This window comes from Brienomyrus brachyistius, chromosome 4 (assembly GCF_023856365.1).
Source record: "Brienomyrus brachyistius isolate T26 chromosome 4, BBRACH_0.4, whole genome shotgun sequence".
NCBI lineage: Eukaryota > Metazoa > Chordata > Actinopteri > Osteoglossiformes > Mormyridae > Brienomyrus > Brienomyrus brachyistius.
In genome coordinates, this window is record NC_064536.1 from 15,914,333 (window position 1) to 15,930,983 (window position 16,651).

General features: G+C 44.6%; 1 protein-coding gene across 2 annotated transcripts; it reads right to left on the bottom strand.

The window, feature by feature from the left end:
* Positions 1-10,678: 10,678 nt before the first annotated feature.
* LOC125740701 (armadillo repeat-containing protein 1-like) lies at positions 10,679-15,629 on the bottom strand. 2 transcript variants are annotated; one of them, XM_049012224.1, is made up of 8 exons: positions 15,430-15,629; positions 14,934-15,061; positions 14,651-14,846; positions 14,330-14,421; positions 13,959-14,145; positions 13,682-13,798; positions 13,464-13,538; positions 10,679-12,584 (listed from the first exon to the last, which is right to left on the bottom strand). In XM_049012224.1, the coding sequence occupies exons 3-8, from the start codon at positions 14,810-14,812 to the stop codon at positions 12,393-12,395; spliced, it is 825 nt and encodes a 274-aa protein (XP_048868181.1). In that variant the 5' UTR covers positions 14,813-14,846; positions 14,934-15,061; positions 15,430-15,629; the 3' UTR covers positions 10,679-12,392. The 2 variants fall into 2 exon arrangements, with proteins under 2 accessions (XP_048868181.1, XP_048868179.1); XM_049012222.1 differs by lacking the exon at positions 14,934-15,061.
* Positions 15,630-16,651: the final 1,022 nt, after the last annotated feature.

The following is a 16,651-nucleotide window of genomic DNA, read 5'->3' on the forward strand; positions in this document are numbered from 1 at the left end:
GGCAGAGGTGCCAGGCTCTCCTGGCAGAATCCCACAAACAGCTGGCATGGTGGAGAAGATGATGGTGCCACTGAGGGAGGATATTGGCCAGCTCCAACAACTTGGAGTATATGGTAAACCCATTCTTTTGGAGGGTATATGCAGGTATATGCTGTATACCCATCTCTAAATAATGTACTTGCCTTATACCAACCTAAAGGTGATATAAACTGCATATGTACACCTAGAGGTGTACATATGCAGTTATACGGTATAACAGATGAAGTGATACCTCATTCACCTTTTGCCTGCCCCGTTTTGTGTCCCTTGAGGCGCAGATGAAGAGCAAACTGGGCAGCAAAGGGCCACTTCCCATGGTGCCCACAGAGGTGGGCGTGGCCATTCTGCTGAGGCTGGGCTTGAATTATGCACAGTCTGATTATGACCTCAGAGGCGTAGCCACACGCAGTCCCCCCATTTGCTGCCATCTGTGGAACATCTTATTGGAACAGAGTTTCTCAAACAGTTCTGATGCGTTGCTCTTTCGGAACATTGGCAGCAGTCATCCACAATAATTACCTGAACTGGGGCACTGCTGAATCTTCCTGCGTCATAAGTTTAGGTCTTTGCTAGCATGATTCCATGGTAACAGGAGCGAAGTGCGTTCTTGGTCCTTTCCGACCGAGCTGAACCGTCTTCATCCAGGCCTGAGTGTCACAGCCCTGGTCTCACTAACTGAGGGCCTGTAGTTCCACTGGGCCACCTCCCAAAGCCTGCATGAGCCCCAACAAGCATGTACTGTCTAAACGTTAGACAAAGTTCACCAAAGTCTGCGGGGAATGAAGGTGTGTGAAAGTGCTGGGAAACATCCACTGAAAAACACCAGCTAATTCTATCTCTGCCAAGTGATACTAGCTAAGCATTTTAAACTGGTTCATTTCTGTTGTCAATCTGCTAGAGGTAAGGAGCATGCACTGATTACTGCACCCACCACACAACGAACCACCTCGGGGATGAGAACCTAAGTGCAGCCACGCAGTGGGTGATACCGCAGCACCACACTAGTCTGAATGAAACATCCATCCATTTTCCAAACCGCTTATCCTACTGGGTCGCCTCAGCATGTTTTTGGACTGTGGGGGGAAACCAAAGTACCCGGAGGAAACCCCACGACGACATGGGGAGAACATGCAAACTCCACACACATGTGACCCAGGCTGAGACTCCAACCCGGGTCCCAGAGGTGTGAGGCAACAATGCTAACCACTGCACCACCAGGCCGCCCCCTGAATGAAACAGTGGGAGTTTTTTTCTGGTAATTGGAGTGCCAATCCTGCCGCCAGCCCCCAAATTTTCCCTGTAAGATGGAGGACCTGCTTGCAGGGCTGGATGTAGTTTAACATCGTACACAAGACAAAGCAATTGCAGGTTAAGGGCCTTACTCGAGGGCCCAACAAAGTAGAATTGCTCTGGGCATTCATGGGATTCAAACCAACAACCTTCTGATTGCTGGCACAGATCCATAGCCTCAGAGCCACCACTCCACCCGTCTCTGTGCTGGAGACGGCCATGTTTGTGTGCTAAAGATCCTGCTGAGGTATGAGAAGAAACCGCAGCTCTGAAGAGGAGAGCCATCGTCTGACGGCGACACCGGGAGGAGCCTGCGACCCACCTGAGGACCCCCTTGTCCCACTCACCGATATGCCACAGACCCCCCCACCTCCATCATTGCCTTGTGGTCCCTATAGGATGATGCTTGTTGGTTCTGGGGAGATGAGTTGCTGTTTTGGTCCGGAAGTCAGTAGGCACCAAACCAGAATTCCGTTTATTTCAATCCCTTATCCTGGTCAGGATCTCAGGCAGAGCACGGCGCTGTATACGTACCCTCAGAATCTCTCCCACGGCAGGTAATGCACCGGAGCCTATTGCCTTTTAAACCTGGGAGGAGAGTGGAAGAGAGAAGCGACACAAAGGAAGGACAAGCAAAGTCACCACATCCCTGGCACTTGGAGTACGTGGCAGTCGAACCCGCAGCCTTTGGATTTGTCATTTGCATATCCTCCCTGCATTCTAATGGGTTTCTCCTGTTCATCACAACCCAGTTCTGCATATGCAGTAGCCTATGGAAAATGGATGGATGTTTTTGTTTACTTACAAGGAAGAGTGACGTCTAAATAAGGGGAACAGGCTATTAGCTTAGCAACACCTAAAATAACCTTGAACACAGCCAGATATGGCTTGAGGTTTTTTTTTTTTGTTTTTGGTTTTTTTTTTTACAGTCATTTTTACCACACAAGGCACGCCGGTGCTGGAGTCGGCCTGGTATTAGCATTTAAATTGTAATTTGGGTGTTAATTACAGTGACCTTCCTTGGTGCTGGAGCGGCTGGGGGGCAGACGCTCGCGCTCCGGCTCGCTCACGCTCCAGTGGCCTGATGGCCGTATGTGACAGGATCGCTTTACGATCTGTCAGCGCGGCGAGCGGCGGGATGGCGGGACGCCTCTTCATTATCCCCGCGCGATTTATAACCGCTCTTAATGCTTCTCGTGACATTGCCATTAAAAAGGGCGGCAGACTGTCGGAATTGCATATTAACGTTACATTAAATTTATGTGGCGACATCCTCGAAGCTCAGCGACAGTGCGCGTGATAAATAGTAGAGATGACAGGAAAAGAATATGGTTATCTACACTGAATTCCAAATACACTAGTTTCACAAATAATGTGCGCTTCCAAAATTGCTTTGTAGTATAAATCTCTAGAATTGTTTATAAATAATTCAATGCCGTCTAAAGTGCATGAAAATGCTGAAATAAAGAAACTGACCCATTAGGGAAACGGTGCGTTATTAGTGGAGATTTATAAATAAAAAAATATTTACCCAAAACATATTAGGAAGCGTGATAATTTGCACACTCAATGGCAAGATCCCCAAAGATCTACGCAGTGCACTTTCCGACCAGATCCGATCCGTACAGCGTTTATTTTAACATCAGATCCAGATCCTTGCAATTGGGGACTCACACGAATCTGTAACATTTGTCTATTTATCAAATAAGTTGGAAGCCGAATGAAATGACAGAACCGAAATCTGTAACCCAAAGAGACCTATAAGCCAGATTGGCAATTTCCTACAGCCCAGAATAAAACAACTTCCTTTGTTTGGCAGACAATATTAATATTAGAATATTACAATCTTACTATTTAAATAAACACATCCCATATTAGAATTCAGGTTAGAAACGTTAAACGATCAAAACAGTATACATATTGTATGTCTATTGTATGTATGAATATGATTCTGGAAGAATGACAAGAGAACAGCAGCAATGGGAACAGATGCTGAATAAAGAGACTGGACATGGCATAAAGAGAATATGCGCCCTGTGTGCGTTTGGGCGGCAGAAATAAGTTGTCGCTGTGACAGCGACCTGTCTAGCACAGGAAAACCCAATTAGAGCCACATTCAGAGATGATTCTACTTTTCATTACGACTTAGACTCTTAATTTACTTAATTGACGTGATTACTTTTTGGGTGTGCGCGTTTTACATTTTTAAATCGTTTGACTGAATTCGTGATTTGAAAGTCAAGGAAGCGACTGTGATAGTTTGCGGAAAACAAAGGCTTTAGTATAACTAACTCCACGGAGAGGGACAAGCCAGGGGCCGGAGAAACGCCAAGACAAAAGGCAGAGCTAACAGCGCTTACAAAAGTGAAAGTGAAAGACAAGTAGCTTACAACAAACAAAGAAACAGACAGATCCTTTGTACTAGCAAAATAATATAGAACACTAGAAAGAAAAACACGTGCGAGAATCAAGACCGCGTGCAAATACCACGTGCAAAAATAAACAAACAGATGCGGCCCTGTGCAACTATCAAAAAATACAGCATGTCACTTTGAACAAGAGATAATTATGCTTATAAGGCAACGTGCAAGTAATACCATGTGAAACAAATGCTTATTAGCTGTCTACCTATTACTTGCTCTGTGTATATGCAGTTTACTTTATAAATTACCAGTTCACTATGAATTGCATTTATTTTTTGTTACCAGTGGCCTGTATTGCAAAGTGGGGTTACTGGCTTATGGGGTTAACTTGTCGGATTTAAGGTAGTCTGGGCAAAATGTAAGTGAACGAATATGAAGTCCGTTTAAACTGTGGTACCTTAAATCCGACAAGTTACCCCGATAAGCCAGTGACCCCCCTCTGTAGTACACGCCACTGGTATCACTGCACTAATTTCTGTTTATTTGTCTTTTTATTATTATTATTATATGCTGTGAGTTGACCTTAGCGGGGGGGCGGCATGGTGGTGCAGTGGTTAGCACTGTCGCCTCACACCTCTGGGACCCGGGTTCGAGTCTCCGCCTGGGTCACATGTGTGCGGAGTTTGCATGTTCTCCCCGTGTCGTCGTGGGGTTTCCTCCGGGTACTCCGGTTTCCCCCCACAGTCCAAAAACATGCTGAGGCTAATTGGAGTTGCTGAATTGCCCATAGGTGTGCATGTGTGAGTGAATGGTGTGTGAGTGTGCCCTGCGATGGGCTGGCCCCCCATCCTGGGTTGTTCCCTGCCTCGTGCCCATTGATTCCGGGATAGGCTCCGGACCCCCCGCGACCCAATAGGATAAGCGGTTTGGAAAATGGATGGATGGATGGATGACCTTAGCGGGTGGGTGGCCTGGTCGATCCGTGGGCAGCCCTGTTACTTCACATCTACTTGGCTGGGGGTTCGAATTCCAGCCCTTCATGCTCTTTACCTGTGGAGCTCAGCTGCTCTTGCTGCGTTGTGTGGATTTCCTCCAGCAGTCTAAAACACACAATTAGCATCTCTAAATTACCTATAGTGCAGAGCTTCACAACCCAGTCCTCAAGGACCCACAGCCAGTCCTGGTTTTTGCTCCTCCCTAGACAGTCCACATTTTTTGCTAAAACATGGACAGCCTGGGGGTTCCCAGGGGCCGGGCTGAGAAACATCCCCTCTGTCCACATGATATTACTCAAGAGAAGTGGCAGGAAATTGGTCTTTATGCCGGCTGAATAAGTAAGCATGTCATTACCAAAAAAACATTTGGAATTTTATGGTCTTGACTGCCACGGCATGCAGGACGGATGACTCAAGGGTTGGCATTTGCTGAAACAAAAGATGCTTTACTGAACGTAAGACAGTGAACAAAACGAAAGTACCAGAATGGGGAGGGCACACAGACTGACAGGAGAAGCGACCTTAATGACCAGGCAGGTGAGGACCGGACAAAGAGGGACTAAAATACACAGACTAACAAGCGGCAATGAGCACCAGGCCTGGCTCATCAGGGTCATGTCAGGAAGGAGACAGGAGGGTCAGGTGGACGAGGTGGGCAGAACGCAACAGAGATTTTCTGCAAAATAAATACAGTTTGCATGCATAGAAGCAGCATTAGGAATTGCCAAAACAGCAAAAGTCCTAAGTAAAGCCTCAGGTTCAGTCAGCACAATTCATTCTGACTCAGGTGGATCAGCAGTTCGGATAAGATGGTAATAATGTGTGCATGTGATGTGAAGGAAATGTAACATCTAACATCTAACTAACTATAACCCTATAAAACTGGTTATTTGGCATTGGAAGGAAGTAGGAAATGAAACCTTTAGGGTCCCAGTTTGTTGCATAACCAGGGAAACAAAACCACTATATTTAGTAGATGCTTTTATACGAAGCAAAGTGAACCAGTCCCTACATCAACGGGGACATAAAAGCTTCACTGAGAGCCCGACAGCAACATCATAAGGCCGACCACGAGACTGAGACCATGAGACTGAGACCATGAGACTGAGACCATGAGACTGAGATCAAGAGACTGTGACTGGTGGCCTTCTGATCACGGGCACGGCGATCGGCTGCTTGCACCCTAAGCCACTGAGGCACACGTCGCCCCATTGCTACAGACTGTGCAAATAGTAGGACATCGGTAATGATTTATACATTTTCTATTCAGAGCAGTTTGAGCAAGTTTCAGATTAAGTGGACTGACCAAGTGTTGGGAATTTGAGGGGGATTTTTTCTGGGACAGTATCAGGGTAGTTCTTTGATGCAAATGTCACTCCAGAACCCACACAGAGAGTTTCTTCATACTTTCATGCAAGTGTTTGGAAAAAGATTCTCTGGTCACCATCTATGGAGGCGATGACCTGGGTGTATATTTGGGACAAGGCTAAGTGTGTCAGTATAGTGTGTGTGTGTTTGTGTGTATTTTGGCTGTGTGTATAGGTTGCGTAAGGGTGACGTACAGATGTTTGCGTGTACATACTGTAGCACACGTTGTTGTCCCCATGGCTTCAGCATGGAAGGATGGATTGTTTCAGAAGCGCTCAACTTAAGTGATGTGAAAGGTGGTGTCACAAAATCCAGAGAGCCAGTTATTATCTTCCAGGACAACATGTGATTTGCTCGACACAGTCAAAGCTATCCAACATAGAAAAAAAAACAACTTTTGTTATTAGGGCAGGCTACTTCTCCCGCTCGCCAAAATAATCACGTTAACAGTATTAAAATAATAAAAAGCCCATGGGAGATTCCACATAGACAAACATTTCCGGTTCCTTCTATTTCTCAACGGCCAACTGGCAAGCAAAGAACCACCACGGTTTATTAAGAAAACAGAATGACCTGCTTCCTCACCTTCCCATAATTCCTTTGTTAGTGAAATTCCATCCAGTACAGTTTCATCTACAGACGCCCCAACTAGCCCATCACAATATTCAAAGCCCCCAATAAAATTTTGTAGCAGAGAACAATATCATGGAGGAAAGCACAGACTCACTGTACCACACAGCCATCTTATGTTTAGATGAAAAGGTCCAGCATTCAGCAGGCTCATTACTCTATAGCAGTAATGAAGCATCACCCACTACGTGATAATTAATTTAATCAGCGGTAATGGCTGTAATGGTACAGCATGCGGGTTAATGAGTTATGATTGATTGGGCGTTGTTATTCCATGATAGCAATTCAGTAACAGGAGTAAGTGGATTGATAGCATAGGGTTGTGATGGAACAAGCAAAGATTGCCTATCTTGTCATCCCATCCCGAGTGCAGCTATCAAATGAAGTGGTTCTAGCAAGCAAGAACCGCGCTTTTTAATTATGTAAGTGGATACTGCTTGAGGGAGGTGTGCATGGGTACTCAGTATCTCACACCTGGGTTTTGAATACCTAGGGCTGCAATCAGAGGCATAGCCAATTGCTCCCGGGGCCCTGAGCTGGGAGGGGGCCGCCGATTATATAGTACCCTGCAATCACAAATCTACTTTATTTGTGTATCCTGTTTTTCACAAAAGTCAAAATAAAGGACTTGTGCTTATTAACTGCTCTTTGTTGATATTATTAATTTAGGCTTTATGCTAAAATAATGGTAATAAATTTTACTATGTCAGGGAGGGGGATTGGAGGGCCCCATGGAGTTTTGTTGCCTAGGGCCCCCGAGTCCCTAGAACTGCCACTGGTTGCCCTCATGCGTGACACTGCATTTACCACATCATCTAAACTTTTGCTTGCATTCAGTAAAAGTCAAATGGGGGCTGCCACTCCTGCAGATATAAATAATGATCTTAATGCATCTGTAATTATGACTCTTTAGACTCTGAGCAGTAATAATGTAAATGAAAAGCTCACTGGAATTAACAGCAGTGGTTCCCTCATTAGGCTGGCTCTGTAGTGTAAGTGATCCTGGCCTGTGGGCTTTAGCATTAATTTCACTTGCCACAGATGCTTGCACTTCTTATCTGAACATTACCCAGAGTCACGATGAGCCTGAACCCTATACCAATAAACACAGTAGCCACAGGTTCATGGGAGTTTTACTTGCACAAATATGTTCTGATGGCAAAATGAAAAATGATTGGTTTAGAGAAATAACCAATTAGACTGTAGAGGAGGTGGGTCCAATGAACTGGAGGACGTAGGACCGACCAATCAGACGTCTTCCTCACACCTCCTGTAGTTGCTTGGACCCGTCTCCTCTGCAATCCGATTGGTTATCTCTCTGAACTGAAATATGAATAGAAATATGGGAGGAAGCCTGTACAAAGTCCACAGACTCACAGTGAGTGAAAGCGAGCATTATCAGGTTGGCTGGGGTGACCTTTGAGAAGATGTTTCAGCCAGACACAGGCCCAGGTGACAAACATAAAGAAATGACAACCCTTAGAAGGCAAGACTAGGAGCATTTCATTCAGAGTCTGTCACAGTGAGACCTTGAGGACATTATAATTAATACTGTCATTTAGCTAACTGAGAGTTCTAATTAAAACTGATGTTTCCATCTAATTTGCCAAGCCTCACAGGTGGGTCCAAATTAACACACAAATAGAGGTAAATTACCTGCACACGGCGCCTTAGTCATCGTCACGTCTGGAGAAGATATCGTATTTAAACACCCGGTGTGACAGTAATGAATCACAGCTTAAACACACTCATCTGATTCAGCTACAGACATGGCAGCAGCCGTATCCCAGCATTCCCCGCGACGGAGGAGCAGGTGGCAGAGTATTTAGGGGTCCGGTACAGGATTTATTCTCAATCAGAAAAGCCTTCACTGGGACTCCATATGTATCGGCCTTTTTAAATAATATTGAGGCTAACGTTTCAGTAAAAAGGAACATTCTTTGTAAAAACTGGATATGCATAAACTAATGTGTAAATAAATGACCCCAAACGTGTGTTGTAACTTTTTTTACACTTTATTGTTTTTCAAACAACATAATATATCGAAGTCTAATCGCGAACTGTGACATTGGTTAAATATCCACACTGAATTGGGTGATTTAATATAGGTTTAACTGAATAGCAACATTCCGTTTTCTATTTTATAGACTTTAGTTTATAATTAAACTGGTATGGTGGGTCACTTGGTATGTAGGTCAGTCATTCCAGTTCGATAAGTAACAAATCGGAAAACCCTAATTTCTTTACATTTCTTTTTATTTCCAGGACGTTACTTTTCAAAGTCACGGTGCTTAATTCCCATCACTCATAATAACCTGTCACTCATTGTAAAGTGACTGTCACGCCATATTGCCGAGCAGTAATGACAGTCATCAATCCGCTGTTGGCTGTTTCGGAACCATTATAACACAAATGTGTGCGTTTTAATTCTACTTTGCGAATGAGGCGATACGAAACACCGCCGTGACCCGTCGCATCCCGCTTCGCTCCTCCGGCAGTCCGTCTTTAACAGGCATATGACAAGAGCTCATTTTCCAGCTATTCCCAATTTCCGTTTTCTCCTCAAAACGCACGATGCCATATTTTTGTGTCAGACCGAGACCTTAAATTTCTATCGACGATATTTCATTTTTTTTCACAATCTCTCCGCGTTATGACGGTTCAAGCGTGGCTGGTCATTCTTTGTGGTGCTGCCGTTTGTCATCTGATAAACCGGTAAAGATCGCACTCCATATATAATGTTAGTCGAAATAACTTTTATTTCGCTACTTCTTGACATGCACATTCAGAAAAGCCAGTAAATCCTTGTGTTCCGATCATGCATCGGTTTATTTTCCATGCCACTCAGCCAGATCATGTACTTTAGACACTGGTTTGCAGACAGCTGATTAACCTATCATTGTATGGACATGTTATCTTATCTCCCAAAGGCCCAGCCACGGAGTTTTGCAACACGCCTATATGCATATATGGCTGCTCTCCAACGCCTCAGGTCACTTCCAACTCCATCCCACAGTCCATGCGCCCTCTTTGGCCGTAGCTTGACGTAAATTAGAGGTGTCATATCATTTACTAGGGCATGAAAGTAATTTACTATTATTCCCGTGGACTGGGGGCTCCATTTGTCCGTGCGTCCAATTGTCATACTGCGTCAGAATGGTGATGCGGTTCTCTCCTTATGACATTGTAATATTTCCTTTTTAAACACAAATTTAGAAACACGACTTTCAGATCGTAAGGACCATATCACATTCGTGCAGACATCTCTATGAAATTGAGAAATAATAATAATTCGGCCACCCGTCCATCTTGCTATGTGATCTGAATACCACCCACAGCATCCTGGGAAACCATACCGGCCCTTTGTTTATCGTGTTTAAATCGGACTTCATTTCAAACTACTCTTTTATTTTTTCGGAGATTCACTAAGGCGTAGTATTTAACTCCTAACTGTGAGAACTCGATATCCAAAGCTAAGAAAATATATTACAAGCCCAATGCAGTTTTTATTTTCATTGATATCTTCCGCACAGCCCTGACCAGCTGTGTAATGACAAAAGCAAACGAAACCCTCCTTGGTCTTTTTGGAGGGAAACTGGTGGTATGAACGAAGCTGTAGGTTTAGATACGACCCATAGAAAATAAAAGTACATATAGGTGAGAATTAAATGAACATTCATTAGAATACGCGTCAGTGATTTTTACTTTCAAAGGGAAAGGTCAAATATATTAATCGGAAGTATTTGAATACATATTATAATCACTGCAGATTAACATAAGGAGCACTGAGCTGTCCTACAGCTAATCTGATGCATTATGGCTGTTTTGGATGAACTGAGAAGTGTTTATGTGGATAGATAATACTGCTGCTGCTTGTAGGACTGTATAAGTCTATGGTCCACATTGTGTTTGTCAGATTCTTTCCATAGTTCCGTCTTAATCTTATAATCAATGTTCCACCACCTGATGGCGTAGTGTCAATTTAAGACAAAATTTATGCAATACATTTAATTTAAAACAAAATGCAACTCACACATATTACAAAAAACAACCTCCACTGCCAAATAAAAAAAAATTACATAGCATTAAGAAGGTTTTTTTGTGTCATTTTTTTTATGAACTTATAACAAGGGCAGCAACCAAAAGATACTGCTCGCGTTCTGGTTTCAAACTCAAACACACCACATTTCTCCATTACTGAGGCCACGAGTTAGCAGTGCTAAGTAATGATACCAGGAGATTCACCTTCCACAACAAATATTTTAATGCTATCATGCTAACTTTAATAAAAATGTGACATGAACAACACAGCATGTAACAGGGTGTAACATCATGTGACAGTTTCAGAGTCTTCCAAGGTCAAAGGTCACACACAGAATTAATATGATCAAACCCAAACAAATGCATTTATATTAGCCAGTTTCCTGTTTCTATAAAATTCCCCCGGCCTCCGAGGGGAAAAGGGGCAGCCTTACTGTCACTGTTAGATGACAATCCTGACCGAGCCCTTAAAGATCCTGCCAAACAGTGAGGTAGGTCAGCAGGTGCCCTTCTTCGCTTTGTGGATTTTCTTTAACAAACACCAGCTGGTATTTTCTCTTATCTTTACCCACAAAGACCAAATGGAGACCACTTCATTTCCGTTATCCACACAAAACAATGGCCCGTGCATAGCAAAATCGGCCTTAATGTTCCGTCACCGGTGAAACATGTTTAAATTAAATATCTTTTACTCAAAATGTTTTTTTTTAATTGGACCATTCATTAATGAGTATTAAATAGAGGTTGCTGTCAGTCATCATCTTGTAAACACGACAGGGAATGAGAATGAACTGAACTTAAGCTGCGCCAGATAAATATTTTAGTTTTTTTTTTTTGTTTGTAGTTAGTGGACATAATGGAACATAATTTCCCAGATTACACTCACACTAACACTAACACTCAAACTGACACACACACGCACAGCTAGAAAAGGTAAAAACTTCCATCCATAACATCCACACCAAGCCAGTAGCCTCTGCATGCTCGGTCTATCACTGGATGATATTCATGCGGCACGAAGCTCACTTTTGACCTGTTGGAGTCCGTGATTGATCACCGTGACACCAAGAAGGGAGAGAGAGAGACGCACAGCAGACGAACGGACAAACAACACATATGCTGACAACACGGCCAGACATAAAAGCTGAGCTGTAAACAACGACGAGGGAAAACCTGAATCCGAAAGGCCACCCGACACTCCGAGAACCCACAAGCGGAGGAGAGAGAGAGAGAGAGATTATCAAGCTTTTACAGGGAAATGGGAAAGGATCTACAGACAAGTGGAAGAGAGCCGCTGACTGGTCACCTGATAGCTGGGGCCAGGTTTCAGCCGCCGCCTGGTCCGTGTTTCGTTAGACGTCGCACCATAAAGCTTCGTGTCACAAGACAGTTTGGTTTAAAAAGACTGACCCGTTTAATAACCTGATAATCCCTAAAAACGGGGGGGGGGGGGGGGAATGCAGAAAGTCTGATATGTGCCCAGGTCTCCTTGCGTCATGGTTTGCGTGACGTGTATACAGCATGCGGCCGTTTTTGTGGGTATGTGTGGGTCTACGCTGTCACTCAGCTAAGAATTGCACTTGGCAGACCTGTACTCCGGGGGAGGGCAGCCGCCTTGGGGGCCGAACGTCTTGGGTACGGCCCAGGCTTGGAGGGTGGCTTGGTGTCACCAGTAGAAAGAGCGGGACAAGAAATTAGTGGCAGTATTGAGCCAGCTTGCACCCTCCTGAGAGGACCCCACGCGAGTCACCGCCTTATCCGGCTCCTGGGACGGACTCTCCTCCTCGGGTAGGTAGTCTGGCAGGTCTACATTCTGCTCCACTGGCACCAAGCCATCCTCTGGGAAGGGGATCATTACCTGCAAACGCACATGCATACAATCAAAACATGCCCTGTGGTGAACCTGTTACCTTAATATCCACAAACCACTTCCCCGCTGCAGCTCCCGCTTATCACATTCTGCCACCTGCTGGCCAAAGACAAAACTGCACATATTCTTAAATCATGACAATATATTTTTTTCCACTATTATTTCAATACTTAGCAAATAATTTATCCAAACTCACACATTTTTAGTAAAAATGAAATACAACATATTTAATAGATTTTAATACTGAGATCACTGCAACACATGTTATTTGGCTATAAACCTTTTGAATTCTTTGAATACTACCAGCCTCGATTAGCACTTAATAAAACTTAGTCAGCAGTCATAAAAGATATAATTATAAAAAACGTTTAAACGATACGTCAAAATCTGTCACTCCATGGTCATTGTTTGGGTATGTTGTCATACACATCTCATCCATCAATCCATCCATCTATCTTTTAATTACTTTTCCTGGTCAGAAGGACCTATTTCGGACAGCAGAGAGTACCAGGCTGGGATACACCCAAAAAGGGATGCTTCTGCATTCTACACTGCATTCTGGGAATTATCCATTAATTCCTATATATTCCTGATAATCCCCATGGAAAGTTTCTAACATGGAATGTTTCCAAAATTCCTCAACTTAACTTCCCATGGAATGAAAAGTTTCTGGAAATGTACCGCCCTTTTGCAACCTTAACCGCATGTCACAGCATAAGGATAGACGAAAAACACGCAGCCTCCACACACAAAGGTGGGATTTGAACTGCAAACCCTGGTGTGAGGTGACATTCCTACCCCCCCGAGCCACCATGCTACTTGTGACTTTACACCAAACCTCTGTGTCTCAAAACAAGAAAAACTCACCTCGTTTCCATCTTCATTCTTGACCACCTGTTGGGCTTTCATGACATTCGTTGAGGCGATGGCAGACCCCAGTGCCTGCAGATGGAGCGAAACACAGCCTTAACCACAGACAACGCTGGGCTGCCCTGCGCACCACGCAGATGGAGCGAAACACAGCCTTAACCGCAGACAACGCTGGGCTGCCCTGCGCACCGCGCAGATGGATGACAGTGACTCGCCTCGGCCTTCAGGTCTGAGCGGATCCTGACGATGCACCTCTTAACACCCATCTGAAAGGTAAAGCTGATCACACCACGGATCTTGAGCAGGGCCTCTTCACATAGAGTCCTCCGGCTCTGGGACACGCACATGGAAAGATGGGATTCAGTCAAGTCAAGTTAAGCCACTCCCCCTTTAAATCATCCAGCCACTGCGAAGGTGACTTAGCCCTGTTACATGATTTTTCAGAGGCCGATGGAAGAAACTAGCTTTCCCTCCTCCATCGGGGTCGCTCACCGGGTCATCCAAACCTTCGATGTGGAGAATTACGGTTTTGGCACGTTTGTTGCTGCTCCCCAAGAAGAACTGGGCTTTTCGCCGGCAGGACGCCGCCTCGTCCGGCTGGTCCTCTGCACTGCCGGAAGCCTGCAAGATCTTGTAGATCTCAGATGCCAACAGCTTGGTCTCCCCAGGAGAAGTTGTCCTTCCCAGGAGGGAAAAAAAAAGTCCCATAAATGGCAATTTTGTTGGATAAAATGAAGAATAAAACATGTGATGCAAAGCACTGAAGAGCAAGAAAACCAACATGTGAGAGTCTGACAGAAACAAACGATTTTTTAAATCTCGGCAGGGGGGTGGAATGTGTCAGGTTGGGCGGCACATCTTACTTCTGGATGACATTCTGCAGGCTTAGCATCATGCCCAGCTCTCCCTTCATCTTCTCCCTGTTGGCACGGCATTCTGCCAGGTACCGCACGGCCTGGGAACACAGGACCGAAATCAGACTAGAAGCAGGGGGCTGTCCTTTTGGAGCTGCACCCCACAGCAGCAGGAGCCTCATCGCGCATAATTTTTTATCTTTATTGCAATTCACGTGTGTAAACTCAATGCACAATCCATCCACTTGCTAACTGGAACATTAACGGTTTCTGGCGACCAGTTAACGTGGGATAATTTGGATGTCTGGAGATCTGAGGAATAACACCTACTAGTAGTGCAGAGTACACCACTTGGGGGTTGGGGTGGTCTAGGAAGAGGATGAGACCTGGCACGCATCCCTGGTCTTGGACGATGGCTCTTCGGTTGAGGGGGTCGGCGGCTAGATCCCGCAGCTGGTTGACCACGGCCAAAGCATCCGGCTCCCCGCTCATGGTGCGGGCTTAACTTTCCAGACGCATCCACCGGCTGCCGGCATAGAATGGCGTTGGAAAATGACAGCCAATCTCAGTGAACGTCAAAATCCCATTTCGCTTACTTGCACTCCTTTATTACCTTTATTAGACCAGTAGTAATATAATGATCGTCTATCCTTTACAGTTATAACAGGGAAAACTGGTCCGCCTATCGTCCAGCTTTGTACGGGTAGCTACGTACTCAACAAAAGCCAATCGCTGGACAATCTGTAATATGAACAAAGCTCAATTGCTGCTTACTTGTTTAGCACAGGACTCATTACAAATCAACACAGACACAACTGCTAATTTCTCTCTTCGCTGGCATAAAGGTTGCGATCATACCGGTTTTCTTAGCCTATACTGCTAACGGTTTAGCTATTATATTCTACTGGATCTATCCAAAGTTAATTACGGACTTCGCCTTACAGTAATCGATGAGCTGCTGTTAGTCAGGCGTGTTAACTGTCAGAGTTTAGTAAAAGTGGTAGTTTAATTTCATAACCTACGCTATGGATAGCAGTGATTTGCTAGCCGACGAGCTCATTGTTTTAGCACAGGGATCACCTAAAAACACACCCCGAAAATCGGCATACCTCGGTCGGAGATCTCTCTTACGATATCCGACGTATAGACAGTGGGTACACCAGGCTATCTGCACTGGTGTTTAATATAGACGCTTCTAATCCACTGTTGTTATATTGATCCAAAAATGACTGACAAAATACAGAGACATCAATATATTAAGAGGTCTACCCAGTTATGTTTTCTGTCAATGGCTCAGCCACCAACCAGTTTCCTGATTGGCTGTTAGTGAGGCGACCTGCCATCCAATCAAAGGAAGGCTTATTAATACGTCATTATACCAATAAAATATCTAGATCGCAGATACGGCTTTGTCCATGGAGGTTCAACATGTTGCAGTACCGCCGCCGAAAGCTGGGAATCGAAAAGTTATTTTTGTGAACTAAGTACAACATAGAATGATTTGCCAATAGCTGTACCTTTTGAACTAATATGTTTATAGAAGCATTACCTAGTGAATGGATATGAACTGTGGGTAATGTGTACGAGAGTCCCGGATGCAAGGGAAAATGACATCAGTTTCCCCTGCAGGGTGGCTGGGTGACAGGTTGAGGAGTCTGGCGATTCGGTGGGGGCTCAGAGTACAGGGATTTCTCCTTTAAACTGAGATGAGTCAGTATGAACAATTTCCTTCAGCTATCAGAATGGGAGGAGGCCCTGAGGCAAATCAAGGAGGAATATTCCCCTTTTGGGTTAGGTATGCATGCAATCCCCCAGGAGACCCTGGAGTACTTCACTGGGGAAAAGATGTCTGGGCCACTGCACTCTGCAGCAGGACATGCGGTTGAGGAACAGATGGATAAATGGAGAAAAAGGGATTTTATTAATTTAAAAAAAAAAAAACAAAAACTATTGTTCGAATAACCTGCACCACCTTTTTACTATTCTGAATGGTTTTCCATTGTTCTGGCACTTTCCAGTTAAGCTTCTGTTGCGTTTAAAAGAGTAGGTCTATTACTAAGCCAGACTTGGTAATCGACAGGAAGTTCATTTTGGAAACTTCCTTTTAAATGCAAAGATCTGACATGCAATATAATATATTCCATAAAAAGAAGTGCCTGTCGAGCCGTGGCTTATACATGTTTTTTAGTTTGTGCACAGTTTTCCAGAACTTTCTAGTCTGGCTTTAAATCCCCATTCAAATCTAGCCTCAGCACATGTGGGTCCTTAAGCAAGGCCCTTAACCCCCAGCTCCCTGGGCGCCCTAACAGGTGGCTGCCCTTCGCAGACAAC

Excerpts from the sequence above, each read along its gene's own strand:
- LOC125740701 (XM_049012222.1), bottom strand. The coding sequence starts at position 14,812 with ATGAGCGGGGAGCCGGATGCTTTGGCCGTGGTCAACCAGCTGCGGGAT. Across the intron at positions 13,799-13,958 it reads TCGAAGGTTTGGATGACCCG|AGCCGGAGGACTCTATGTGA; the intron begins GTGAGCGACCCC and ends TGCGTGTCCCAG. Across the intron at positions 13,539-13,681 it reads GCTCAGACCTGAAGGCCGAG|GCACTGGGGTCTGCCATCGC; the intron begins GCGAGTCACTGT and ends CTCCATCTGCAG.